The sequence below is a fragment of the Struthio camelus genome, chromosome 12 (assembly GCF_040807025.1).
Source record: "Struthio camelus isolate bStrCam1 chromosome 12, bStrCam1.hap1, whole genome shotgun sequence".
NCBI lineage: Eukaryota > Metazoa > Chordata > Aves > Struthioniformes > Struthionidae > Struthio > Struthio camelus.
The window spans coordinates 144,690-171,851 of NC_090953.1; the positions used below are offsets into that span (position 1 = coordinate 144,690).

A 27,162-nucleotide genomic window follows, 5' to 3' on the forward strand; every position below is an offset into this window, starting at 1 on the left:
ATTAGTGAAAAACAGTAGAAGGGGAAAACCAAAAAAAAAAAAAAACAAAAAACCCAATCACATTAGGGCTTCCCCCAACCTACAACATTTTTCCTTACAAAGTGCCTGAGATCCTAGCAACACAAACGTTTGAGAAAATACGAATTTCCCATTTACGACAAATGACTTTCAAAATATGAAGAGGTGAAAACCCAGCAGCAAAAAGTATGTTTCATGTCTCTAAAGTAACTAATGCAAAACTTACTCCTCCTGAAAACTCCACAGACCAGTTTCACAACACTGCAAACTGTGGAAAAACACAACCATGACTACTAGGAAACCACTGATGGGAGTACCTTTGCAATATCATTGATTAACTCCTGGTATTTGTTTTTTGCATTCACAGTCCCCAGTTCTGTCAACTTCTTCAGGCCTATCTTGATTTTTTCTTTTTTTTCTTGAAGATTTAAATTGCTGTCTTCCTTTGCAGATACAGACTTTTTCATCTTTTCTGGAGTTTTAGCATCACGAATGGCCCGTTTCTGCATAGCTCTTTGATGCTCTGCTTCCTAGGAAAAAAAAAAACCAACAAAAATTTACACGTTCCCAAACAGATTGATTTTAAAGTGTCTAGGAACCAGTCTGACTTCCAGCATAACACAGGATAGAGAATTTTACTCAGTTATTCCTCTACTGAAGCCAGTGAACCCATGTTTGGCAAACACATTCACGTATAGGAGACAGCTGTAGCCTACCTGCTGTTTAAAATAGCCTTCTAGATAAGACAGACAGATAGATAGACAGATATTCAGCAACTACCAAAGTTAAGTTCACACACACACACAACATATTTCCAGTCTATTCCCTTCTCATTATTGTTACATGCATCTCCAACATCAATATGCCACAGCCCCACTGCGATACATAACCACTAAGCTTCGATGCAGATTCCCAAGTATACCCACATATATCCGGATAGACAATAATTTCTTAGTCCAAAAAGAACGTAGGGAAACAACTTCTTCATACTTGCTCTGAGGTAGCTGGAGTTTCTAAGATTTCAGTCAGTGTTTCTCCTGGTTGGAAGCGGATTACATCAACAATTAAACGCTTTGTACTGCAAAGAAACCAAGGAGAACAGGAGAGAACAGTTAGGACTGAAAGACCTTCAATATTCTTCTTGCTCTCTGCAACGGCAAAATGTCACTGGTTTCTCTAAAGTCACGTTTTCACTGGATGCACACTTGGCCTATCATAAGCCAGACCAGATCCCCGATAACACTGTGCCAGAAAGGAAATTTCTGTTCAGAAACTAGTTCCCTGCAAGGTGTCCCTATGCAGTACACAGACTGCTCTCCAGCACCTTCTCAAACACTGGGGACATTACCCCATATTTTCCAAGGCAGCTCCAGTACTGCCATATGGACCACAGAGGCTGCAATTCTAAGGTGAAAGGCAAAACAGGTAGTGGCAACGGCACTTTCACGCAGCCAGAAAAAGACTATAAGAGCACCCTTTCGTAAGTGCACTTCCGTGCTTTATAACAGGTATCAAACAACTCCATCGGGACTATTTTCTTACATATAGAGCAACTGAGCCCAACTGGGTACCTGTCTCCAGTCTGGAGCAAGATAGTGTTGTTCCTTGACCTCAGCTACGATTTAATCACCATCAGCGCCCAGACCGATGCAATCTGTCCCTGAAGCAGATGATGAAACCAAAGAGTACCTTCAGTACTTTGCAGTGAGGTTGTCATTATTTCTGGCATCACACGAAGTCCATCGATATCTTTCCTTATCATCAGTATCTTAGATCACTACAGGCACATGCCCAAAATCTTATTTTGTAATCAGTGTTAGCTGCTTCTGGTGGGCAGGGAAAATACTGATACATCTTTTGAGAAACCCAATTACCCTAAGTTATTCTTGGAGGCCTGACTTTCTTCTGGCAGATGCTCTGGCAAGGCCAAGTGTGAGCCAACCTGAAGAGTTCTCAGTTAAACTATCTAGCATCTGAGCAAGAACGCGCATTTATCAGAGCAGGTGAATATGCAACTGAATGCCAGATAGCCGCTCTACACATCTCAGCGCGATAGGCGCTTGCTTAAAACTGACCAAGAGACAACAAATAGTACCAAGTCCTCCCAGATGAACAGTCTGGCAAGAATGAAATCCCTGACCCCTCATTGCTCTCTTTTCATTAGGCGACCATCACTTCTTTTCCCAAAAAAGCTGTTACGCTTCATTGGTTAGAGTCAAGTTTGAGGGACAGAGAGCGTAGAGGTAAGAGGACCAGATCAACTAAATAACCAAAAAAGGACAACAGCAACAGCAAAAATATCCTAAAGTGATATTTCCCACAATCAGGGGAAAAGCTACAGGGCAAGTTTCAAAAGTTTTCAGCATCGTCTGCTGTTTCGCTAACAGGATACTGGCATATTCTGCTCAAATAAAGAAGCTAAATATATAAATATATATATAAATATATATATATGCATAAAGAAGCTAATTCTGTAAGAACTAGCCAATTTAGCAGTACAGTACAATATTATTCACATACACTAGACATTTGGTTACCCATAGATTTTCCATCTGTCACTCATTTTGTATTGAAAATATTTGCATGGGGCATTATATAGGCAACACAAACATCAGTACATCTAAATTTTAGATCTGTAGACTTCATAGTGTTCATCACAATTCAGTGTGAACTCTTAATTATTTCAGATAGTCTTTACGAATTAGTCACATGCAGGAAAACCTGCCTGCTTCGGTCTCACTCGCTCACATCCACAAGCTGTCTTTTCTGACAGTTTTCCCCTCTAAACCCAGCAAAAAAAGACTTTCAAAGAAAGACAAAATTCTACTATGACAGAGAACTAAAGAGAACAAATTTAACAGCCACAGAATTTAAAGGACATGGCTACAAGCTTAGGGTAGTCTGAGTATCAGCCCCACCTTTGTTTAAATTTCCATTCTCTTTCATTTTCACATGCAGATTATCTGTAAAGATTCAGCTTCTACCCTCCTCATTCTCCGAGATACACGCCAGGCAGTTACCCCTCACTCACTTCAACAGAATTGTCCTTGCATCCATCTCTGCATTCTCATCACCAGGAACATCAAATTTATTAGTGAGCGTGAGAGAAACCTCAGTCTTTGCTAGCATTTCCTTGTTGGGGTCATTAATATTGCCAGACCCTTCCCCTGCCAAGTGGAAAAAGGTGTTATACATTTGACTGTATTCTTCACATTCCTGACTGCTAGGGCTTTGTAATTTTTCCTACTTAACAAACCACAGAAAAATAGCACTGCTTCCCACACTGTTAAAATGACACTTCATATGCCAATAACGGATTTTTAAAACATTATGTTGAATACGTCACAGGATTTCTCTCCACAGAATTGACAAAGAGTGGGCCAGGAAGGGAAAGGTACCATGTACTCTCAAGTCTGTAGGCCTTACAGATGTGTATGCCTTGCACACTGTATCTCAGCCTCTCTCCCTCTCGTGAGAAGTCTACCTGACCTGCCAAAAATACAGTCAATGAAAACATCAGTCTGCCTCATTGCCCATGGCTTCATTAGAATGAATTTTTAAAGCAAAGAATGAAACCCTTATTAGAAGCCAACCTGGTAGTCTTCCATCAAACAAAGTAAGCTATCCTGTCAAAAGGAATTGTTGTTGCTCTAGTCGTGTCTGAGTCTTCTGTCGGAACAATTCTTAGGATGTTTTGTTCCTACACTTGCCTCCCTTTTCCAGAGAGCTTGGAAAAGATAAAACTGAAATATCAACCACCTCAATACAATATATAAAGGAAAAATGAAATGGAGTGTGTGTGTGTGTGGGGGGGGGGCATTTATAGTAAAACTCAAAATCTAGGTTCTCTCAGATAAGACTGCCTCTGTTCTTCATGAGTGCTTGGAAGAAAACGTCAGCAATCATTCCTGTAAAAGGCTCTAATCTTTCTCATCAATCAATTTCCAAATAAATATTATGCTATCAAACCATCTTCTCCAACCCCCCCCCCACCCACCCCCCGTATGGGGGATTTCATGCTCCCAATAGCTGCAACATGAACAACCAAGGAAGGAGAAAGGCTCGTGCAACTTTCCAGTGTTTGTGATATCATGGAGCAGTGAACTGTGGGGTCAGATCCTGTTTTTAGGAAACTGTCACAGATGAACAACAGTAATGTTAGCTCCTCCACTCCCATCAGAAGAGGATAAAATTCTCTCCTTTATCAGATATTCATCAGTGTATAGAAATTACTGAATAGGAGGGAAATAGTTAGTTGTCCCTACTGACCATACCAAAAATCCTTATAGGAACATGTTCCTTTCAAAGTTCAATAATAAATATATTACATTACAAATACAGATCTCTGGAATGAGGAGCATATCTTTTCAAACAAGCTGGGACAGGGCAGGGAGCTCCAAAATAAGGGAACAAATAAAACATTTCAAAATTTCTTCCTGTCTTCTAGAAATCTAGGGAAGTGGAGGAGAATGGGGGAGAAAGAGACATGAGGTTAGCGACGTTGTTCTTCCAAGGTAACAAATTCTGTTGCGAGAAAGAATAAACTAACACATTTATTGCTGCTCTCTTAGAGCACTTACTTCCAAATGACCTATGGTGATTCCTTACATAGTTTCTTTATTGCACTTAGGATCATTTAAGGCAATATCACATATTTCTTAAGTAAAATAAAACAGATCACCTATTAAGGACTCAATTGTAGGAACCTCTCCTAGATCATCCAGCAACTCATGAATTGGATCATTGTGCTCTGGAGCAATTGCATCTTGATGGTCTAAGAGCAACTAGGTGAAGAGAAAGAAATTGTTTATTTTTTTTTTTTTTTAAATCACAAATCCTTTTCTAGTCCATGAAATTATCTCACTCAGGGCTGGTTTCTTTTAGAAAAGGATCTTATTTCATTCAATTCCAAAGCAGCAATATCAACACTCAAAAGTTATGCCATTATCATACACTTACATACTTTCAAAACAACTTAGAAAAACCACAAGCAAATTACTGAATTCTATAAATTGGCAAGCTCTTGCACACTAATGACAATTAGCTCTTGCACATAAATGACAGCTTTCACCTTTAGATTTGGTAAGCTGGGTTTCAACCCAAAAGTAGAATTTTCTTTGTGAGGGCTGCTTATAAGGAGCAAATGTAACCAATGTATACTTACAGTGTGTGTATTGATGATTTCACCAATGGAAATATAAATAACTGGTTTAGTGAGAGTCACCAAGTCAGAATATTCATCAATATTAAATTTATCCTGCAATTCAGGGACCTCACAGGCAGCCTGAAAAAAACGTCTTTGAAAAAAGGAGGAGAAAAGAATCAAAATAACTCTATGAGTCACATGACATATCAAGAGCATTAACTCCCTATCACAAACCCAAGCAGAATCTCTCTTCTATTATCTTCAGTACAGCAGAGCATGCTACAGTTTGTCAACTTTAGCGTACCACAAAGTAACCTCCTAAATTTAATTATTGCTATTGAGCATGTTGACATTGACTCATTTTCAGCATCCACAGGACAGGTCTGTGACTCCAGGGGTTGTGTTCATGCATCCTCCTGCCTTCAGTGCAAGAACACCCCCTTCCCCTCCCCCCCCCCCAGCTGCCTTTCGTTTTCCTTATTGCAAAAGATGAAAGGTGCAAGACAAGCGTTCTGGAATGAACCACTGATTTTACTACATAAACAGCTAAATACCAAGCCACTTCAATTTCTGAGCACCACTGAGCTTTTACATGGAGGCAGGGTTCATACGGGAGAGAAGGGGGTATGTCCATATTAGTTATCTATGTCCACAGGATCGCAGTAAATACAAAGAAAGCCAACCTTAATTCTGACACGGCATAATTCAAAATACTTGACTCGGCAATCTCACTGATATACGATGTACGGTTTGTGAATTCTAGGCACGCCATTGCACTCAGACTTCCGTAAGCATCAGTGGCAATCTCTTATTTTCAATAAACTGCTTATTTGACAGAGATGGAATTTATCATATTTAATTTATTATTTAATTTATTATTACCCCTTTTTATTTGGTATGTTACCATCTGCCAAACTTCCCAACTTAATTAGCAATGGTCTTCTACCTGAATTTCTGATATGACTGTGAAAGGTATTCATTAATGATGCTTAGATGTGCATTGTCTCCCATGAACATCTTATTGGATGCAGCATGCTGTAGCATCTTTGCAATGGAACCAAGGTTTCTTCGTTGATCTGTGGTCAGCTGACCTCCAGCTGAAAGATCAATGATGTCAAAAGCATCTGGTGCGACAATGGCTGGATTCATGTAGCGATAATAGAGTAAGTTGCCAACAATCTGGGAAAAGTTGAGTAGAGGAACATGTCAATAAACAACGGTATAGGTCACAACTAAATTTTATTCAAACTATTCTGACTGCGCTTTGATCAATTATTTTTGTGCAAGCTGTAGGTCCATTTCAAGATTAAAGTTCTACAGTCCTGCCATATACAAGCATACGCTATCCCAAAGAATCTACAGTGTAAAAAAGATTAAGATGCAGGAGGATGGTAATCACAAAGAGGGAAAAACGAGCATGACTAGTTACAGGAATATAAGGCTGCAGATACGCCTATGTATAAAGATTTTAAATTTTAACCTATAAAATGTACAGATAGGAGATATTAGCAAGTTACCAACAGACTACTTATATGATTATGAGCCCATTTACTGTGGGAATTAAACAGAGGTGAGTTAGTCTGACAGAGGGAAGAACAATGACTGTACAGAGGAACCTGGGATTGTAGTGCAAATATAAGACAAGAGCTAATTCTTAGATTAATGTGCAAAACAGGCCGCCATCTCCAATAAAGCAAAAATGGTGAAAAAGCTTGGCAAAACAAGGAGCCAAACTGAGAAAACTACTGGCCGTTTTCCATTCTTTCTCCTCATCCCTTTTCTTTTTCGGAATAACTCAGCAAGCCAGCGACATTTTCAGATAGGGTCCCCCAGTTAAAAGGCAGCTAGTGTAACTGAGAAACCATTTAATCCAGAGATAACAAATCCAGAAGTACAAAAGATGAATGGCATTTGACATTTCAAAATTCAGTTTACTTAGTTAAATGTGAGCAGCAATAAACGGCAAAGAACTAAAAGTAAAGATGTCGCACCATCCATATGCTCACAAATATACTTCAAGCCTTTACTTGATACTTTGCAAAAGTTATTCCAGCAATAAAAAGGAATTAATACAACATGCTGTTGTAAAACAGTAATTCTCACACAGTGCTCTAGTATTTTCTGGTGGTTCACAGAGATTTGTAGATGGCCAGGTCACAGAATCTTGGCTTCTCCTGCTTTCCACATGACTTAAATGGACAAAAGAGATCCGGGGTCTGAACAAACAGCTGAAAACAGAGATAAGTAACCTGCTGTTTCACTGCTAAACAGCAGAGAAAATTATTAAGTGCCTTCAGAGGTCAGCTTTTTGACAACTATTTCATGCAAATCACCGTTGCACTCCCTCAGGTTATGTCGCAGGATTACAACAGTCAAAACTGTTTCGCTAAAGGTGAATAACAATATGTGTCTGTGAGAAAAATCATATTATTAACATCCAAACTTTGGGGGTGGGAGAACAGAATAAAAACATATTACACAGGTAGCTTTTGTTCCTAAAAATCTGCATGTAGTCATTGCACACACTGCAGTTTTGACTTTCATGTGGACAGCTACATTGTTTCCACAAGGACTAATGAAAACCGCAGTTTTCCACCTAAATTTACAGATGGAAAAAATTAATTCACCTGCATAGAAAGAATCGATGCCTCAGAATGGGAAAGCACAGAACTAGAAGAGAGAAGAAAACAGCATTCAGATTGGTAAATATTTTTTAATGAAGTAGAGGCAGAGAAGTTTAAAGAGACATTGTCAAGTATTCTAAGATAAAACATTTGTTCAATTAACAAGTAAAGGATTCACGAACATGAAGGCCTTCATGATTACAAAGAGCTGTAAAAAACAAAAAAATTTGAATGAAAACCAGAAAGCTATACTCGAGAGTGCCTACTCTGAGCATACTTCTAGTTCTCCAAACATATTGAAATGCAAAATACAAAACAGACTAGAAATCATGAGAAGTTGTTGCTGTTTAAATGTCCTACAGAGTTACAAGTATGGGAATTAGGAACATTGGAATTTTTAACATGGAATTTTTCACTTGACACTGTCTCTTTAAGAAAAGACTAGCTAGCTGTGATCATTCCAGCAAAACCAAGGTTTACTTCTTAGCAGGAAGAGTACCCCAAGTCAAGAAACCTAAAGGACCAGACATCCAAGATTCTAAAAGCAAAGCAGAAGCAAGAGGATGCCTCCTTTTGAACACTGTATTACATCTCAGGTGTTGTATATGAAGCTAACAATCAAACGCCCAACGTGAAATCTTTTATATCCTTAATAATAAATTACGGAGAAAAGTGTATACAGCTTTATATACACTCCTATCCACACACATGCGCGCGCGCGCACACACATGCACACAGGAGAAGAACGAGATGCACTTGCCACAGCCAAGCCGGCCGGCAATTATTCCCAAAGGTGTTCAGGTCCTCACCTTCAGAAGCTCATCCTCACCAGCATCAGGGAACTTCTCATGCAGGGAGTCTTTCAGCACCTTGGCAATGAAGCGCATTCCGTAACTTTGGAAGAAAGAAAAGGCAAATGAAACTGCTGCTAGCATTTATCCGCCAGCAATTTCTTCAGCACAGTACTGTGGTACACCAGACTCACGGGATTTTGTCCACTGAACTAACAATAGCAGACAGGAACTTGTCTGTCACTGTCCTCATGTTTCTGATTGAGGCATCCAGGCGTGTCCTCACCTCTTCGTGAGTTAGCGCTTGTTCAGGTGTAACATCATACGGCAGTTTGCTATTTGAAAAAGATCAAACATATGACAGTGAGTATTCCTCAGTATATCCTATTTCAGAGACAGAGCTAGACAGAATTTCTAGCTAGAAACAGAAACAAACTAGCTTACATTCACTTGGCTGCCAAGGACTGAGCATGGCCTTCAACCCACCTTTTAGGCACTAGAAGAGCTGGAGATTTCTTGCTTTTACTTTCTCTGCTTCCCTTGCACTAGACATTGTTAGAAAAGGCACAGCTAACTCAAAACTGTATCTTTCAAACAGTCTAAAGACATGCAACCTAGACAAAAAAAGTGCTGTCTGTGACATGTGTTGTTTCAGGCTACGTATAAGTCAGTGAAACACCATCTACTCATTTCAGCGTTAAGCTGATTAAAAACTTGGGGACAAAGCACAAGCTAAAGCAATCTCTAGAAAAAAAAAAAAATCAATATAACCTGCTATCTGCAGGAAGTAGTGCCAAGTAAGTGGGTATGTTTTCTCTATCAGCAAAAATTACTGTACAGTATTCAAGTGATAAGGGACACATGAAATGGATAGTTCATGCAAGTATCTCCTGAATCTCATGTAAAGAGAAGGACCGGAAGTAACAGACATCTTCACCTGCATTTTTAACACATCCAGAATATTGAAAAGGCGCATGGTAAGACATACGACTGCAGATGACTTCAAACAGGGAAACCCACAGCGTGCTGTGCTGCAAGAGTTGGCTTAATTTCGTATGGATTTTTAAGTGCATTTTTTAAAAATTAAAAAAAAAAAAAAGAATCCTCAAGATTTAGCACAGTCTCATGCACTGGAAGCAAAGAATCCAAAACGACTCTCTTGAACAAACAAGCAAACAAAAATCATCTAGCATACAGAGGTCCTGCAATCTCATTCTCATCAGTGACTGACGTGAGTTTGAAAGATGTTAGGACTAAGAATTTTGGTGGTGTGCTTTTGCTCCAGCAAAGGAGGTTTTGTATGCTTGCATGTAGTATTTAAGCTTGCACGGGATATATATGAAATGAAAAAGGACTGATACGGAGCTGATTCCCAAGTACTTTTTCTCCCATTCTCTCTTCTAGGTTAGATGGAGTCTCACAGCTATCTTTCAATTCAGCACAATGCAATGCACAAACATCAAAGAGCACTTCCTCTTCCGTCTCCTAGCGAGATCTCTTTCCAAAACCCTCGGCATCATTGCCAAAACGTGATTTTTCTAACTCTCTGAAGAAAGCTGATTTGAGGAGAAAAAGCTGGTATCATTTGGACAGATGCATGCAGTGAAGCCAAGAATGGCTGGGAGGATTAGCAGAGCAGTGCAAAGCAGCTGAGAAATGTTTAGAAAAACGTAGTAGTAATAGTTCTCATACCTGGCCTCACCAGTTTGAGATTCCATCTGGTTAACCCAAGACTTGTAAATATCCACAGGATCAGTTTTGATGTTGAGTGATTTGTCATCAATGATTTCCTTCACAACCGGTGCCAGGATCTGCCTTAGGGCATTCTGACCACGGGCACCACGGTTGAAACTTACCACCATTTTAATAACGGTAGGATTCCCAGTCACGATCTCATGTATCTGGTCTACTTTTGATCTGAAGAAGAAAGAATCTGAATGAAATACGAGGTACACATAATTCTATCAGTTTTAGGTGCACTTCTCAGCATAAAGCAAAGTGTTGGAGTGTCACCATCAGGAAACAGATGCATTTGTACTAAAAGCTTTATACAGCAATAAACTGCAACACTATATAAGAGTAATATTGGAACATTTTTCAAGACAGATGAAACAAGGAACTTATGCCTTCCGCTTGGGAATTGCAACGTAGCCTGCCAGTGGCCAGCCCGATGACAATTAACGCTAATCCGATCGTACATTGCATTTGACAACGTGGTTCAAAAATACAAAGGTAACAGGGTGGTTGATGTAGGGAGAAGGGGGGGAAAAAAAAAAAAGTAGATTCCTTCCAGGATTCAAAATAAGCAAGCTAGAACAACAAAAGCCATTCCTAGTATACCACTCTGCAAAATACAGCAGCAGAGAAAGAAGCATCTATATTTCCCTGGACTACTCCGAACACGAGTTTAAACAACAAAAAAACTCCTTTAGCAGTTGTTGTTTGTTTCAGGGTATAAACCATCTTCATGGTTAAAATACATTCTAAAGAAATGTTAGAATAGTCCCCCCCCAAAATTTTACTATACGTTCTTCTTCAGCAAGTTGTGCAACTCCGCATTATAAAGAATTGCGGTCACGTAATACCAAGCTCCGAAGGCTCAACCGACCAAACAAAACGGGCAAGGACAAAACGTGACTTTTTGACCGACAGTCAAAAAAGACCGCCAAATAATACAGCTCCTTGGTTTCAGTACCATCATCATTAGCTTTTGGAAATCCACTTAAAAAACCAAAACAAAATCAAAACCAGAGACATGCTTACTGTCAGCTCTCTTTCCGGCTGGCAAAGCCTGAGCTGCTCTAGACAAAAGAGCAGTGTACTGGAGCTTTTTATAATCAAACATTAGAGAATTTAGGTTAGACTGAATTTTAGGATGACTTTGCATTAGGTCAAAGGAAATTGCCTTCTTAGGTAGCAACATCTTGACTGAAGTGAAGAGCCTTCATCCTTAATGGACAGACTCAACTCCTCCTTTCTAGGCCGCATTAATAACAGATACGAAAAGGGAAGAGGAGAAAGAAGGGACAGTTTAGCATTATCTGCATATTCGCATGAGACACCATGTGCAAACTGCCTCCGTTCTAGAAATGCCCAGAACTGCTTCAACAAGGCTATACTATATGCTACCACATACTTGATCTCTTCCTGCAATGCTGTTTGGAAAAGCCGCAACAACAGGTATTCCTCTCTCTGATTGGATGCATAGTTATACAGCGTGAAGATCACAGAATCCATGAACTTTGTGGATTTGTTCTGAGGCATCTGAAAAATCAGCTTGGCCAAGTAGGTTGGATTAGTCTGCAACAACAAGTAAAATTTAATGTGCACGCCCACACAGGCCAGTATCACCAGGAACTAAGATGGCTCAAAAATATAGTGGGTAATCAACAACTGGGCCAAAACACATAAGCCTCTATGACAACAGGTCGCTGAATGCTCTAAGAGCAGCATTAGAAGCTGCATACCTGAAGCAAGTAGAACAGATGCTGATATGCTTCCAGCTTTTCTCTCTTCTCTTTGCTCAGAGCTTTCAGACCTCCCCTTTGTTTATTCAGCATCATCATGTCAGAGAGCTGTTCCTTGTTCTTCTTGGTAAGTTTTTTGCTATGAGAAACAACATCCTAGAAAGAAAGAATGGGGAGACAGATTACACTCTAAATATTTAATAACGTGCAGCGCTGGAGAACAGTTGCGTCCGAGAGCCCATTTCTCTTGCACGTGGAAAGGCAGGGTCAAGGTATGCATGATGCTATTAAAGTGGAGTATGATATGTTATGGCAGTGATTTCTTTGTATTTTATGCCTGACTTCCTGAATTTGTCACGTGCTCCTAGAAGGGTTAGCCACTCTTGACAGCAATTAGCATCAGAGCTGAGAGCTTCCTGAAGATGTCTGAAAATGTTTTTCTTTTAAATTGGGCTTAAAACCTCAAAATCCTGTCCTGCATTCGGCCACCTCACTACCTCTACGTACTCGGTGAGCAATGGTACTTTTCACTGCAAGCACCTGCCCAAAAGGTGCAGCCTCTCTCACAAACGACATCTCACTAAACTGATCCAGATCTTACGTGGAGACCAGATTCATGCCATGCCATCCAGGACCAAATCAAAAGCTGACTAGAACTTCAGCTCGAACAAAGGCACTGCTGTTATCAGCAAGAGTTTTGTTGTTTTTGCTCATTTGTTTTGTGCTTTTTTTGTGTAATTAATCACATCAGCCAAGTGACTGAGTGGGTCTCCTTTAACCAACAAACACCAAGCGGCATGCATATGTCTCCTGCCTCAGGAATCATCTCTCTCTCTTTGTTACAGCATCCCAAAATAAGAGAAACTAAAACGTGCAAGCTTATGTGTCATTTGTTTAATCACAAAAGGAGCAACAAAACAGAGTTCTCGAAAGCCAGAGATTCTGTGTTTGAAGGCTTCATTAGGTCAAGATAGCCTGGACGCGGGTTGTCTTAGTTTGTGGTTTTGTTTTGTTTTAAAGCTTCAGGTCACATTTCTCCTCCTCCTACTACAGTTTTCTTTCTGGGGATTTGCATTAAATGAGTGGACTGGAGTAAGAACTTACAGGGAGATAGCATCAAGCTGACGTTCTGGAAAGGTGAAAAGAATAGTTAATTAAAAACTACTGGATGTGCTTATCTTTGCAAATCTGGGGCAATATTTTCAGCTGTTCCAGAGTGACTGAGACCCACGTCCAGGGGCTCTCCCTGCTAACTGCCACTCAGCTCAGTTCAATCTGTAGCTGGTCTCCTTTTCGCACATTTCCTACCTGCAATGTAATTTTGTTTTTCACTAGCAGCCCAATTTTGATGTCCATGAGATTGAGGTCATTCTCCAGCTGCTGATTGGATCGGATCAAAGTTACAACTTCCTCACGCAGTTTCATTAGCTCAAGCTCCTCCTGAAAATCTTGGTCACTTTGATCGAGCAAGTGGACAAATTTCCGTACCACAGCCATAGGTGGGTTTTCAGCATTAACTGAAAATAGGTGAGAAAACATCAGGGGACAGAATCACAGAATGGTTGAGGCTGGAAGGGACCTCTGGAGATCATCTAGTCCAACCCCCCCCCCCCCCCCCGCTCAAGCAGGGTCACATAGAGCACATCGCCCAGGACCCCGTCCAGATAGCTTTTGATTATCTCCAAGGATGGAGACTCCACAAACTCTCTGGGCAACGTACAACAGAAATTAATGTGTGCCCCATCTGTGTTTAAATAGCACACGAGGGAGCAGTCTGGCCAAGCTCAAATTAATACCACCAAGTCTGAACCACTTCTGACAACATTTCGAATTTCCCGTTTTGACTAAATCATGAGAGAAATGAACAGCAAAGAATCAACCAAGTATCAGCCTAGGCTAGTCCACGCTGCTGAAGCTGATTCAAAAGTTGCAGTTCTATTTCTCAGCAACAAAAACAAGGTCTGGAATCAAGTTTTACTTTAGCCTCAAGAGCTCCCTACTCACTGCACTACCCTACCAATTCACTCCCATCGCTCTTCAAAACTGTCTGGATGTTACAGAATACGCTAGCAACATCCCTTGCAAATACAGATCCAAGGCACATGAGTTTTATTCTTTTGGCAATACTTACTGAGGGTTTTGTAGTCTTCTCGTGCTTTGTTTGCTCGGATAAAGGCTTGAATTTTTATAACATCATTTATCTAGGATATATTAAAAAAATAAAAAAGCTCTTGAACTCATTCAGGGCACAGTGCAAAAGTCAGGTACTGCAGTAATTTAAAAGAAGAGCCTCTTACATGGTCTCTGAAATACTGTAGACGATCTCTGTAACGCTTTCTGGCTTGATACATCCTGGTCATTGATTGAATCTATAGAAAAGTAACCAAATCTTCAGATAAAAAACTTCTTTTTCTACAGAGATCATTACCAAAAGATTTTCAAAAAACCCAGCATGGAGTCACAGAAATACAACCACAGCAATTAGTAAAGAGTGGGAGGGAGAGAGAAAGCAAGAAACTTAAGAAAACTAACGCTAAACAAAATATTAAAGCCACAACTACACATGTTTTGCCTCAAGTACGCCTGAGCTGTAAGGCTGGTAAATCCTGATAATTTACAAATTTTACAAAAATTCAAGATTATAATTTCAAGAAGGTAGACAGATCAGTACAACAAAAGAAGAGGGCAATTTTGAATGATGGGCTGAACTGTACAGAAAGAAAGTTGTAGTCAAAGTTTGGAAACACTTCCTGGGAGATAGAAGACTCCGATATTATTCCCTTTCCCTCCTACTCCCTCTGCCCGCCCCCCCCAGCAAAAGGGGGAAAAAAAAAAAAAAAAGGGGAACAAATGCCTCTCCTAGTAACTTCAAAGGACAAAAGTTCATGCGCTATGTGGACTGTGTGATAAGGAATGATTAATAATCCTGATACCTGAAATAATCCAGAAAGTGAACAATTCTGCAGTGGCTCCAAGGACAGCTCGTATTACCCCAACCTTTTTTTCCTATTAGTAATTGTTTTGTGGCATTTGGAACAGACTCCCCCCCAAAATTGTACCTTCACTACTTGGTCCTTGTGCGCTCGCAGGTAATCCAAACGAATCTGATATGCCTTCCTCTGCTTGTAGCCACGCCACTGGGACTGGAAACAGAAAACATGCTCACCTACTTTACTTTTCAAAATAAAGCAAAGTAATTATAATTCTGAGCTTTTTTCTGCTCCTCAGCTTCTAAGTTGCCTTTTGGCTGCATGTGAAGGATACATACTTACCTTATCAAACAAACTGTAAGAGATATACAGTGAATCACTAACTTATTTCAGCAGCTGCAATCATGAGAGACTTCAAATTACCTCATGAAAGGCCTGGACCTCCAGAAGGGGAGTAAAAGAACAAAGGTATTGCTAAATAGTCTAATTGACATAAACTATTCTACAAGGGCCATGTGGTAAATGCTGCTGCTGGAGAGAAGAGTGATGTAAAATTACAAGCCTTCAGAGCAGACTGACTGTTACTAATACCCAGAAGAAAAGTTAGACAAGTGGTTGGAAGGACCTAATCACTATGCTTAAAGGGAAGGGGTGTTATTTTAATCAATTGGAAGTTTTTATTTTTATAGATACATACATATACGTACAAATACACACACACATGTGTGTGTTAAAAGTTATATATATATATAAATATTGATATAGAAAAAATATATATGCATGCACACACACGTGTGTGTATGAGTTATTTAGGCAGGAATGAACACACATATCCTGCTTAGGAAATGAAGTCATGACTTATGTACAAAGTGTATACTTCGTTTACACATATTCCAGTTACAACATTGAAGAAAGACTTGTTCACTGTTCTCCTGCAAGTGCCCAACCTCACAATGAATACCATACCATCTCCTTTCGTCTCCTCAGTCCTCCAAATCCCTGGACAAATTAAAATAGGAGAAGGGGACAGAAGGGGACAGAAGGGGAATCTTAGTCTGGAATACTGAAAAATACTTTTTTTTTTTTTTTTTTCCTCAATTTGTCATGAATCACAGCAGTAACTCATCACATGGTATCATCAGCATAAAGACATGATATACCTGATATTGCCCCTGTTCTCAAAACAGTGAAACGGGTAATAAAATCACGGAAAGATCTTCCACAGATATGTTTTTCTCCCTGCAATTCTGCCTGAGGATAATTGATTCATTTTATATCACATGGAAGAGCAAGTCATATGCAAAAACTCTTTGGGAAAAGCAAATGTCTTTAGAGAACTTGTAAAACGAGGCAGAGATCACTGAGTGCTAAAATCAAATTGAACAAAAACAGTCAAAGAATGCCTGTGTACAGAGAGCATCTGCAGAGTACAAGTCTCAAACAGAATTAAAGGACATTACTACCTGGATGCAAGTGATTGCTGGGACTTGCTTCTTCAAAAAATTCATCCTTGAGTTGAATTCCTGGCGAACAAGATATCCTCGACAGCAAGCCTGAAGTTTTGTAATCAGGTTCTCGTTGGCCAGCCACAGCTGTTCTCGGTTGTATGCAGCAGTGACTCCAGAGATAGTGCTCTGCATTAGCGTTATGGCAGGAAGAAGAGGCAGTAAAAAGAGAGAATTGGAACACAAGAAAAGGGAGGTTACATTAGCTTTCTGTATTGTGTAGAAGAGAAACTTCCGAGTTGCCTTTTAGTGAACAGCAACATCGTGTTGTTGTTTACCAAAACATGAATTTTCTGAAATGGGATAAGGAAGTTTGACCCAAAGTCTGATGATGCAAGATGAAATAAGTGAGTTACTAAGCCTGCTCACATTACACAGAAGACAATCTACTGCATTGAAGCATTAACTCTTCAAGATGCGTTAAAGACTAGAAGGGTGAGAACTTCAGCTTTTCAGAGAAAGAACTTGTGCCATCTACCTTACCTGTATCTCCTCCCGTGAGAGCTGTGTGTCATTTTGCACAAATCTGTCTGGTTCATCCCATCCTCCCTCTTTGGTCTGCAGGTTATGATAATAATGATAGCCTCCTCTCACCCAGTGTTTCACCCATTCACTGTTATTGCCCCCTAAGAACAGAAAACCGCACTGTAAGTTTCAAAAACAAACATATTATTTTTGCAGCACACAAATATTACAGTTAGGAAATAAACATATGCAGATGCACCTTCCCCCAAACAAGAAGACATACATTCTTCTGAGATCCTAATGAACTAATATGACAACTACCTATTCTACAAATGGAGAAGATTCTACTACTTATATACTTATTTTTCACTTTAGCTTACAAAGAAGTCCCAATTTCCACCTATAACATAAGACTTCTCCCCAGAGACTGATTTTTTCCTCTGGCTCCTGTTCTGCATGAAATAATCTTGGATTTATTTGCTCTCACCAACAGTTAGCTATTTGAGGTTCACCTGCTGCCCTTTTTCTTCTCTTGACTTCTGCCAGCTCTCGATGGTACGTCTCAGCACATTCAGGAGTGACTCCGTATAGCCCAACATCCGGTGAGCGCAAGGCACTCAGGGTCAGGCTAACATCACCGTGGTCTACTGCTTCATTAATGGCCAGGATTCCTAAGGAAACTTTGACAACATAAGGAAGCAGGTTACCTCGGCATTCAGGGGCTCAGTGATTCACAGCAAGCAGAACAACAGAACGGAGGAAGGCAATATGCACATGCGCGCACACTAACAGTTTGTGCGTGTGTGTGTTTCTGTGTCTGTGTACATGCAAATATAAATAAAACACACACACAAATAGAAGTGAGACATCTTGCAGTACAGAGGCATCTTTAGCATGGAGCCTCTAGCCATACACAGCATGGTGCCTGTTGAGCACACTATTTGTGGGCCCTTCCGAGTCCTGGCGTGGTACAGATTTATCAACAATATTTTTCTACAACACACACTGTTTCATCCCTCCACCTAGCTCTACTCTGTTAACAGTTTTAGTTAAGACAGCTCCTCCTGGCAGAGCCCAGTCACTTTGCCTAACTGAATAAAAGGGTTCTTTTCAACAACTAGTGCCGTTCCTAGAGTTAGCAGCAGCAGCAGCATGAGTAAGCGGTAGCTTGTAAACAAGTCAAAATCTGAAAAACTAGGGGCAAGGAAGGACAGGAGGTGAAGGAGAAGGAAAATAATGTACAGTTCCAGGGGTACTCCAGAACTGTGATCCAAACACTGACATATTTGCAAGAGGAAAATGAGCACAGGAATTGCACTGTCACAGCAAAGATGAGCTATAGCAATTTTCAGCATTAGGTAACATTGCAAAAATGCCTGTTCATGTATGGAAGGTCTTATTCAGGTTTAAGGAAACATAAATAATCCTGCGTTTGACCAAACGTTCCTTGGCACGATATTCAAGCTGCTGCCTTGCCAAGGTGCTCATGAGGGTGGGAAAATAGTGCATTATACAGGTACTGCTGGGAACAAATCCTGAGATGAATAGGTGCCCTACTACTTTCTTAGACAGTTAGCAGCAGAATTCACTGACCAAACATTGGCATCAAAAACAACTGACCTAGGCCATGGAGTAGGATAAAAAATGAGCATATCTTTCATTAGAAACATAACATACCCACAGCTTTTTGTGAACCTATTGATTTTACTCCCTTTTAAAACATCTGTAAACAAAAAAAGCAAAAAGGGACAAGGCACAAATATAAAAGCAAGCTCATTTCTGAGTCAAGAGAGTGAGGATAGGAGGAATCAACTGTGCTACAAACCCTACATAGCTGATACGCAGATGCATGAAGTAGTTAGGTTGGAGGGATCTCTGAAGGTAACGTAGTCCAACCTTCCGCTCAGAGCAGGGCTAGCTACAACACTGGATCAAGTCGCTCAGGGCTTTGTCTGACTGAGTTTTGAAAAATCTCAAAGGACAGAGACTCCACAACCTCTCTGAACAAGCTGTTGCAGAAATAAGACAGCAGCATCTCCAGAACAATCCCAGACTCAGATTAAACTTTTCAGTTTCCAGTATGGTTGCCTACTCGAAGCAAAATTGGAAGGGACTGATCATGCACCTTCAGAAAACTTTAAGCATCAGCATAGTATCAAATGAGAAGTTTTGGGAATGGAAAATAAAGTATTTTATAAACACATCAGAGATGAAGACACAGAATAAAGAAAAATAGGTCACTATAAAGAGAGAAAACAATGAGCTCACTAATGCTGCACAAACCAAGCAAAGCAAGCAGGCAAGTACAAATGTTAAATGCAATAGAAAATTAGAGATTTAGAAGAGAGTAGAATGCAAATAGAATATCATATTTGGAAAAAAAAAAAAAAGTATAAAAACAAGCTCTCTGAAGCAAGTGCTACCCAGCAAACAAACAGCATACACAGGGAATAGGGGAGTAGAAAGGGGGGGAAAAAAGGCCCAAATCAGAACAAAACCACTCATGTTCTTATTAAAAAGAAAACTTCTATCAGGAACAAAAAAAAGTAAGCAAAGAATGGGAATTAGTTTACTGTTTCTGGAGGCAGAAAAGATTGTTACAGTAAGACCAGGATGCAATGATGGATGGGTTAATTCACCTGCAAACTGCAATAAGGAGGAAAGGTGGATATCACCGATACAGTGGTCTGTATTTTAAAAAAGTCTGATGCAGTCTAGGAACACTTAATAGAACTGAGACAAGACAACAATGCAACACACAGAACTAAATGTTGTTGTCCGTGGCACATTAAGTTGTGCAAACGCACATTCTCACATCTAACTACCCACCTACAGAGATGCAGTTAGTTACAAGCACTAATCTGCTTGATAGATAGAGATTTTTCCAATGAGCTAACATGGTCACAAGCAAAACCAGAAAAATTAAAAAAAAAAAAAAAGGGATAAATTTAACATTTAAAGAATTTGACATCCACCACTCTTCGAAGAAAAAGCGTACACAAAGATTACACAAAAGTGTAACCAATTTCCTTTGCCGTATTTACATGACATTTCTAGCTCTGAACCTTTCCTTAAGTAACCAGTATGTGGTTGATAACAGGGATTAACTGAAATATTTACTACAATACTTACATCTCTGGGACTCCTCGGTGTCCTTGTTAGCCCTATGAATCCCATCCTGAATTTCATCTAGCCAAAGTACAGCTGTCTCATCCTGAGTGTCCTAAAGAGAATTTTGAGGAAAAAAGCAATTATTTTCACTGTACTTTTGGGAAGTGAAATAACGTGCACTCAGCAACAGCCAATATATTAGTTTTCAGTATCAGAGGGAAAGAGAAGCAGTTCAATATCTTTCTAGTTGATTTCAGCACAAGGACATCACGTGTATTTGTGACCAGCAAAGACTACTATAGCGTTACCAGACCAAATACTGCCTCCCAGTCAAAAACCCCTTTCAGGGCACAGAACAACAGGCCAAGGAATCAATACCTATTAGTCCTAAAGCCATATTTACTAAGAGGAGACGACTTTACAGGAAAACAAGTTAGCTCTTCTACAGAACACGGCTACAAAGAGTTCTTAGAGCAAAAAGGTACCGACGTGTGCAGAGCAGCTGAAAGCTCTGGACAACTAATGACACACTGGACTCCTCTGGCCTCTGTCCATAAAAATTCGCATAGCTGTACAAACTGGAAGACCAAAAAGCGTTGTACATATTGTGGCTGAACGTACATCGACAACACTAAAAGCTATGTTACAAGTTTGTTTTAACAGATTGCTCATTATGGAATAGTTATTACACAGTGTATCTTGTATTTTGTCAGGGGGTTGAAGAAACCCAGTAAACTAACCTTACATGCAGAAGTTTGAGAAGAGGAATGAGACAAAGGTTTAGCAAGTCCCAAAACATACAAAAAGAACAATGATCCAGCCAAGCATAGCTTCTCCCCACCCACTGCCGCTTCCTGTAGGTAACTACTAAAAGAAATCATAATATGCGAGCGGGACACCCTCTAATAACTGTTGTTGTACAAACAGAACACAGGAAACGTTTGCCTCCCGAACGGAATAACAACCCCACGGCACTAAAGAGCCGCTATTTGGAGGGTTAAAGAGTTTTAGGGCCAGACTGAATGTGAACATTTCCTAAACACACCCTCTACGTTTTTCCCATTGTGTCTGTGGGTTTGAAACCGATATCCTTAATGATCTTCCACTCGAGAGACCAACGTATCTGACACGGGCAAATTTCATCTGAAAGCCCAGCTAGTTCCCAGAGAACGTCGGGAACAGTGAATTCCGGGCTGGGGGGAGCGGGAATAATCAAAGAAACAACTTTCTCTATTGCGGACTCCACTAGCAGAAGTCAACCCACAGACCATCAAAACCACCCTGTGCTTTTCTATGCTTTTTCTGCTGCAGGCTTTCAGGCAGGTGCACACAGCACAACATATTACAGGGTCTACCTTTTTTTCGTACTCAGCACATGAAAAGCATGTATCCTACAATGCACCCCCATCACACAAGGAACTGAAGAGTGCCTTACTGTCAGCTATAATCCCTCCCAGTCCTGAAGTTCAGAAATTACTAGCTGGTAAGTAAAGGCTGACTTAAGATTGTGACTATTTTCCCCAAAACGTTTTTCGGTAATATGATCTCACAATTTCTGAAATTACTGTAATGCTGCTGGGAGGAGCCCTGAACTTAACAGATGTCTAAATAAGGTAATTTCACACTAACTGAAGTTACCAGCCCAGCCTGGCACAAGCTGGAGTGCACACTTTAAAAAGTTCATTATTTCATTCTGACTCAGCAGGAGGAAATGCTTCAGCACAAAATGGCTTCCTGAGGAGCATTAACCCTTTCAAGTCCCTTCTTAAGGAAGCTGCTCAATGGTTTTCATCAGTAGCGCATTCAGTTTTCAGCTGTTGCCACTGTGCAGGTTTACATTTACTCTCTCTCACACACACACAAGATCAGCTCAATATAGTTCTTCATCTCAATGTAAAATTCCGCATCGATACTACAGCCACAAGCTCCAAAGCAGGGAAGAAAAGGAAAAAAAAAAAAAAACCACCACACACTCAGGCTACTGAAAGCAAAAAAGGCTGCTACTTTTTTGTAATTACACAAATAAAATAAAAATCAGTATCTCATCCACACTACTCAAAAATCAGTATTGCACACGTACGCACACACACACACACACACACACAATTATCCCTTTCCTAAATCCAGTAAGATGAGACATGCTCCCCATCTCCACCTTAACATTTAGCCAGCTACCCAATGGCAACTCTTTACAAGCAGATAGCAGTTCTCGGCTGATAAGATATAGACAACTACCTATAGACAACTACCGCTAAAAATATGCTTAGAAAGAAAAGCGTCACCAAGTGAACAATAGGCATCAGTATACGTTTTGCTAGTAGCATTATTTCTGCCTCACTTCTTTCTCCAAACTCATCACTAAATAGGTTCTTCATTTTCAGAAACTTTTTTTTTTCCCCTGGATAAGCGTATATAACGATGCCTCCAGATGCGTTTAGCGTAAAGGACACTATTAATAAACAAACAAACACACACTTAAGGCTGCAGAGAAGTTATTGTCAGAAGTTCAGAACTACTAGAATTAACCTGGTCTCCCAGAGAACATGGATGAGGCAGTCGTTAATTATGCATTATTTCTCCCCAAACAAGATCTTTCTCTCATTGGGATTTGCTGTAGCAAAAGATCTCATGCAGTTAATATCCCTATAGCCATCTCCACAGTTCATGAAGATGCACAGGTTCTGGCTGCAAATCTCTCTTTCTCTAGCACAGAAACTTCCAAACTGACTGGCTAAGATCTGTTAGTCACATGGAGAAGGCCCAGCTCTCCACTTCCAGTTTTGTTTCCTGGCTTTCTGGACTCCTGCTGCAATAACCGTACCACACAGAGAGAAAGGCTTTTCATGAGATGCATTTAATTTCACCCACCTGTGCTTTCTCTCTCTTGGCTCGAAGCAGTGTATCCTGATAGTGCTGCGCTACCTTTGGGGTTACACCCTCCAATTTTGCTGCAGGAATCTGTAAGGCTTGAATAGTCTTTTTGGTGTCCCCCTCATCCAGAGCTTCATTGATAAGTCCAATTGCCAAAATCCCTGGGAAGGAAAGGGTATTGGGGGGGGGGGGGGGGAGAAGTATAAAGATCCATTTCTGGTCAATAACAAAATCACAAGAAATGCTCCAAAAAAATGCAATTAGGCCTTTTGTAAACCAGCCGTCAGTCGAGAACTGTAACATTGCTAATAGAAAACAATTTTTTACTGGTAAAGAAAGCAAGACTATTTTTTTTACTTTAAAGTGGCCATTAAATGTCTGGGCACTGTAATAAAAACATAATCACTCAGGGAGACCACGTGAAGGGTCATAATTGAGTCCTCAGGCATCCAACTCAAGAGCTGTGAGAAGAGACAACTATCAAATCCCCAAATGGCCAAATGGTTACAGTTTTCCAAGGTGCTGGCTTCTCTAAAGAGAAATCTTCAAAGTTAAGACTTGCATGAAATACAATTTAAAAATATAGTAGCTTCATTCAGCTTTCATGTTAGAAATTTGCTTTATTGAATATATATAACATTAGTAATATTACCAGAGTTGTGGATGCTATTCAAATACAGTCTCATTCAGCTAAGTAAAAAGTGACAAGAATAAATAGCTTATCCTTAGTTACGTGGGAACAGAGTCCACCTCATCCACGCCCTATCAACAGCAAATCTCCTGCAAATCAGAGAAATTTAGGTTGCAATAGGCCACCGGAGGTCATCTGGTTTAATTCCCTGCTCAATTCAGTTCACGATTTGATCGATTTGATCGGTGCAGAACAGAGAGGTCTTTTACAGAAAAGAAAGGAAGGAGCTCATTGTGGTGTTTTTCAACTTTGGTCAACACATCCAAGGATCATGACTTTTGTTCTACACGTGGCAAAAGAATCACAAAACTAGCACTTATGTGAAAACCAGAACATCTTAGGGTAGAAGGGCTATTTGAATGGAGGAGAGATTAAGGAAAACAATACATTGAGGACACTACAAGAACCACGATCACTAACACACTGGCAAGGTCGTCTGTCTAACAGCATCATTTAAACATTTAATCTTCAAACCCCAGGGATGTGCTTCATGAAAATTCATTTGAAAGGAACAACAGGAAGACACAGCCCAAAACTTCACAAGTTGTGTCGTTTTTCATCAATTCTCACCAGATTTCAGGTAACTTTAACCGAGTATGACATGCAGCTCGTTTGACCACAGACACAAGACCAGACAAATGGATATAGAGAGATAAACATTACTGGAGATCCACTGAGACCTTCAATGATCACCCACACAGCAAAAGCCACAGGGGCTTTCGGATGTGTTCCTTATCTGGGTATGTTTCTAGGAAATAATTTGAGTGCAATCTTCAGTAAAATTCTGCATGACAGAACTCATTACAGTTCTCAGTCAACTGTCTCAAACGGTTAACTAATTTAAAAACAAACAAAATCCATCAGGCTTTTTTTCCCCTCACTTCAATTTCCCTAGTTTCAGTTTCCCGACTGGCATAGATTTACTTGGAGGAAGACCTCTTTTAAAAATCTAGAACACAAACTTTCAGCATTTACTGCTTCTAAAATGCCTAGCTTTAAGGTTAAAATGAGAGCTACTTTGTCATCATCATGATGTGACTATCACCTGCTTTTCTCCGATCCAGAATTAGTTAATATTTCTTCTTTTTCTGCATTATTGACAGCTCTACCTGATAACAGACAAAGACTACCAGTAGGATTCTTTTTGCTACTGATTTGCTTTATCCCCTTCCGATTACCCTCCACTTCCTTCTTCTGCATGCTATTTCTTAAAACACACTTTTACTTTTCCTATAAGGCTGGGCTGCTGGATTTTTTGTTTTCCTAACTGTGGCTTTTGAGAATCTAGTGACATATTTTTATTTCATTCTCAGTTGCCCTTATTTTTCTAACTCATTTTGTTCTTTCATGTAAATTACTTGTTTTGTAAAACTCATCCCTGTAAAAACTCCACATATCCAAGGCCATCATACTACATCGAATTCTGTGCTCATAGACATGTTCGCAAACCATGGTCATTTGCAAAGACTTCCATGATAAGCTTCTCTCTCATCTTGACAGATAAGTAGATCACAGATAGAAATCCTTGGTTTTGTTATAGAAACACATACGCTAGGACTGGATGGAACATCTACGTATCCTCCGATTCATTCTCCGCTCCATTGCTTTTGGCGGAAAACTAAGTTAGAAATTCCACCGATGTCTCAGTAGCACCAATGAGAGTGACACAGCATAGGCCACTTAAAGTGACATCCCTTTCTTCCTCCTCCCCAATTCAATAGTGGATTTTTTCCTTAATTTCTCTACTGTTCTTTATTATGATTTGACTGCCTAACACACATATAAACAAAAAAAAAGATTGCCTGCTTTCTCTTGGAGCACCAAACAATACCCATTATTTGCTTCCAAAACTGCCAATAACTCAGATCTTTCAACTAGATTTCCGTATTACCAACTAGATAAGATTTGCCTAATCTGACCTGTTACCCAGTTTCTTGGAACTGATGCATAGGCCGTAACGGAATTTCTTTTCTCTGCATCTCTTGGATTTAGCCTCTTTATTATTCCCTCTCTATATCATCTTAGATTTTAAGCTGTTTTCATCTTGCTTTTTTGTTCTTAATTTGACATCCTTCCAAGTCATCCAGGCAGACTGTGGTACTGACTGCTTGCTCCCTTCTACAGTTTGCATCCATTCATCTTAAAACATACTCTTCTCCCTAGAAATCCCAGACAGATTGGGACTACTTTCTCTGAAGAAGATCAAAGAAGAGCAGATATGGTAACTGTTCAACCTAGGAAAGGGTACAGGAACTCTCTTGGATTTGCTTGCTAACATGGGCAAGAGAAGACTACTCCATGATACAGTAATATGTTAGAGCTCCTCACTAGAAAGTAATCTTTGAACCTGGAACCATTTACCAGGATAACGGAAGGGGAAAAAAGATATGCTTATATGGTTTCAGGACTTTCTCAGACTAAAATAATTTATTCATAGACAGGAGATAAAAGTGTCCTTGCATGAGCATATATACCAAGCACCAGAAGATGAAAGAATTAAGACATTTCCTGTGAGAACAGCTCATCTCATTACAGTATTTCCTGCACTTTTCATTAAAGGATATGAAGTGCTATAAGAAGCAGGATATTGGACTATATGAACTTTTAGACTTCTGCTGTGATCTCTCATATAGAAAGGATATTGTGGAGCTACTGTCTTGGTGTGTGCATGTGCCTACCTCAGTCTGTGTGCATGTGTGGTTTCAATGTATCTGCTCATGTGACCCAAACAGGAAATCCCGAGCCTATTTGGAGATCCAGGAAACAAGTTAATCAAGATAGCGGGCTCTTAAGTTAAAATCTAATCCTCTCTAGATTATAAGAAGTCTTTTCAAGGTGAAACACAACTCAGCAACTATGCAACGAGCAGTAGCAGAACATACTTGTTTGTCTCAGCGTCCACTGATCAACTTAATCTTCACCTCTGCATTTGTGACAAATCTTTTCCCTCCTATCATATAAGGCATTGAGCTAAATATTAAAAAGATAGCTTGAACGTCTAGGTTACGCTACTTGCATATGTGGGATGTTTTCAGGGCTGGTTATAACCAAAAATTACAGTCCCTTTATGGAACTTAACAAAAACTAATAGAAAATTACACTGGCTAATACAGAACCTCACAAGCAGCTACTTGCTAATAGCTTGCTTAATTGTGCTAGGACTCCTCTACTGCCATTCTAGATTTCAGTCAATTAAAACAGTTTTGGAGAATAGAAAGTTTCTCCAATTTTCTGTTTTGTTGAAATTTTCGCCATTATGCTCAATTCCAGTCTTTCATCACTGCTAAAAAGAGAGACACTTAACACCATAAGTAGTATGTTAAATATATTTCAAAATACTACTTAACCTGAAATTGGAAAAAAAAAAAAAAGCAGAAATAGAAGTAGCATAGAAATTAGGTAAACACCCATTCACTTTTCTCAAATTGCAGCAGGACTTACCTTCGTGAGTATTTTAGTTAAGAAATCCGATACTTGCTGCATGTATTTAAAACGGTTATAGGGGTTTTATTTATTTTCTGATTAACGATCTTCTTTCTTTCT

At 39.8% G+C, this 27,162-nt stretch overlaps 1 protein-coding gene across 1 annotated transcript in view; it reads right to left on the reverse strand.

Moving 5' to 3' along the window:
• Positions 1-27,162, reverse strand: part of IQGAP1 (IQ motif containing GTPase activating protein 1) — a 74,357-nt gene that overhangs the window by 7,443 nt on the left and 39,752 nt on the right. Inside the window, exons 15-34 of the mRNA XM_068958886.1 lie at positions 22,926-23,089; positions 20,079-20,169; positions 17,459-17,626; positions 16,965-17,107; positions 16,440-16,610; positions 15,106-15,189; positions 14,344-14,415; positions 14,178-14,247; positions 13,355-13,563; positions 12,047-12,202; positions 11,716-11,879; positions 10,272-10,496; positions 8,774-8,914; positions 8,598-8,682; positions 6,111-6,343; positions 5,183-5,315; positions 4,700-4,802; positions 3,050-3,185; positions 1,009-1,096; positions 336-548 (exon numbers count right to left, since the gene is read on the reverse strand). Coding sequence (XP_068814987.1) covers positions 336-548; positions 1,009-1,096; positions 3,050-3,185; positions 4,700-4,802; positions 5,183-5,315; positions 6,111-6,343; positions 8,598-8,682; positions 8,774-8,914; positions 10,272-10,496; positions 11,716-11,879; positions 12,047-12,202; positions 13,355-13,563; positions 14,178-14,247; positions 14,344-14,415; positions 15,106-15,189; positions 16,440-16,610; positions 16,965-17,107; positions 17,459-17,626; positions 20,079-20,169; positions 22,926-23,089 — 2,849 coding nt within the window. The remainder of the gene's footprint in view (positions 1-335; positions 549-1,008; positions 1,097-3,049; positions 3,186-4,699; positions 4,803-5,182; positions 5,316-6,110; positions 6,344-8,597; positions 8,683-8,773; positions 8,915-10,271; positions 10,497-11,715; positions 11,880-12,046; positions 12,203-13,354; positions 13,564-14,177; positions 14,248-14,343; positions 14,416-15,105; positions 15,190-16,439; positions 16,611-16,964; positions 17,108-17,458; positions 17,627-20,078; positions 20,170-22,925; positions 23,090-27,162) is intronic.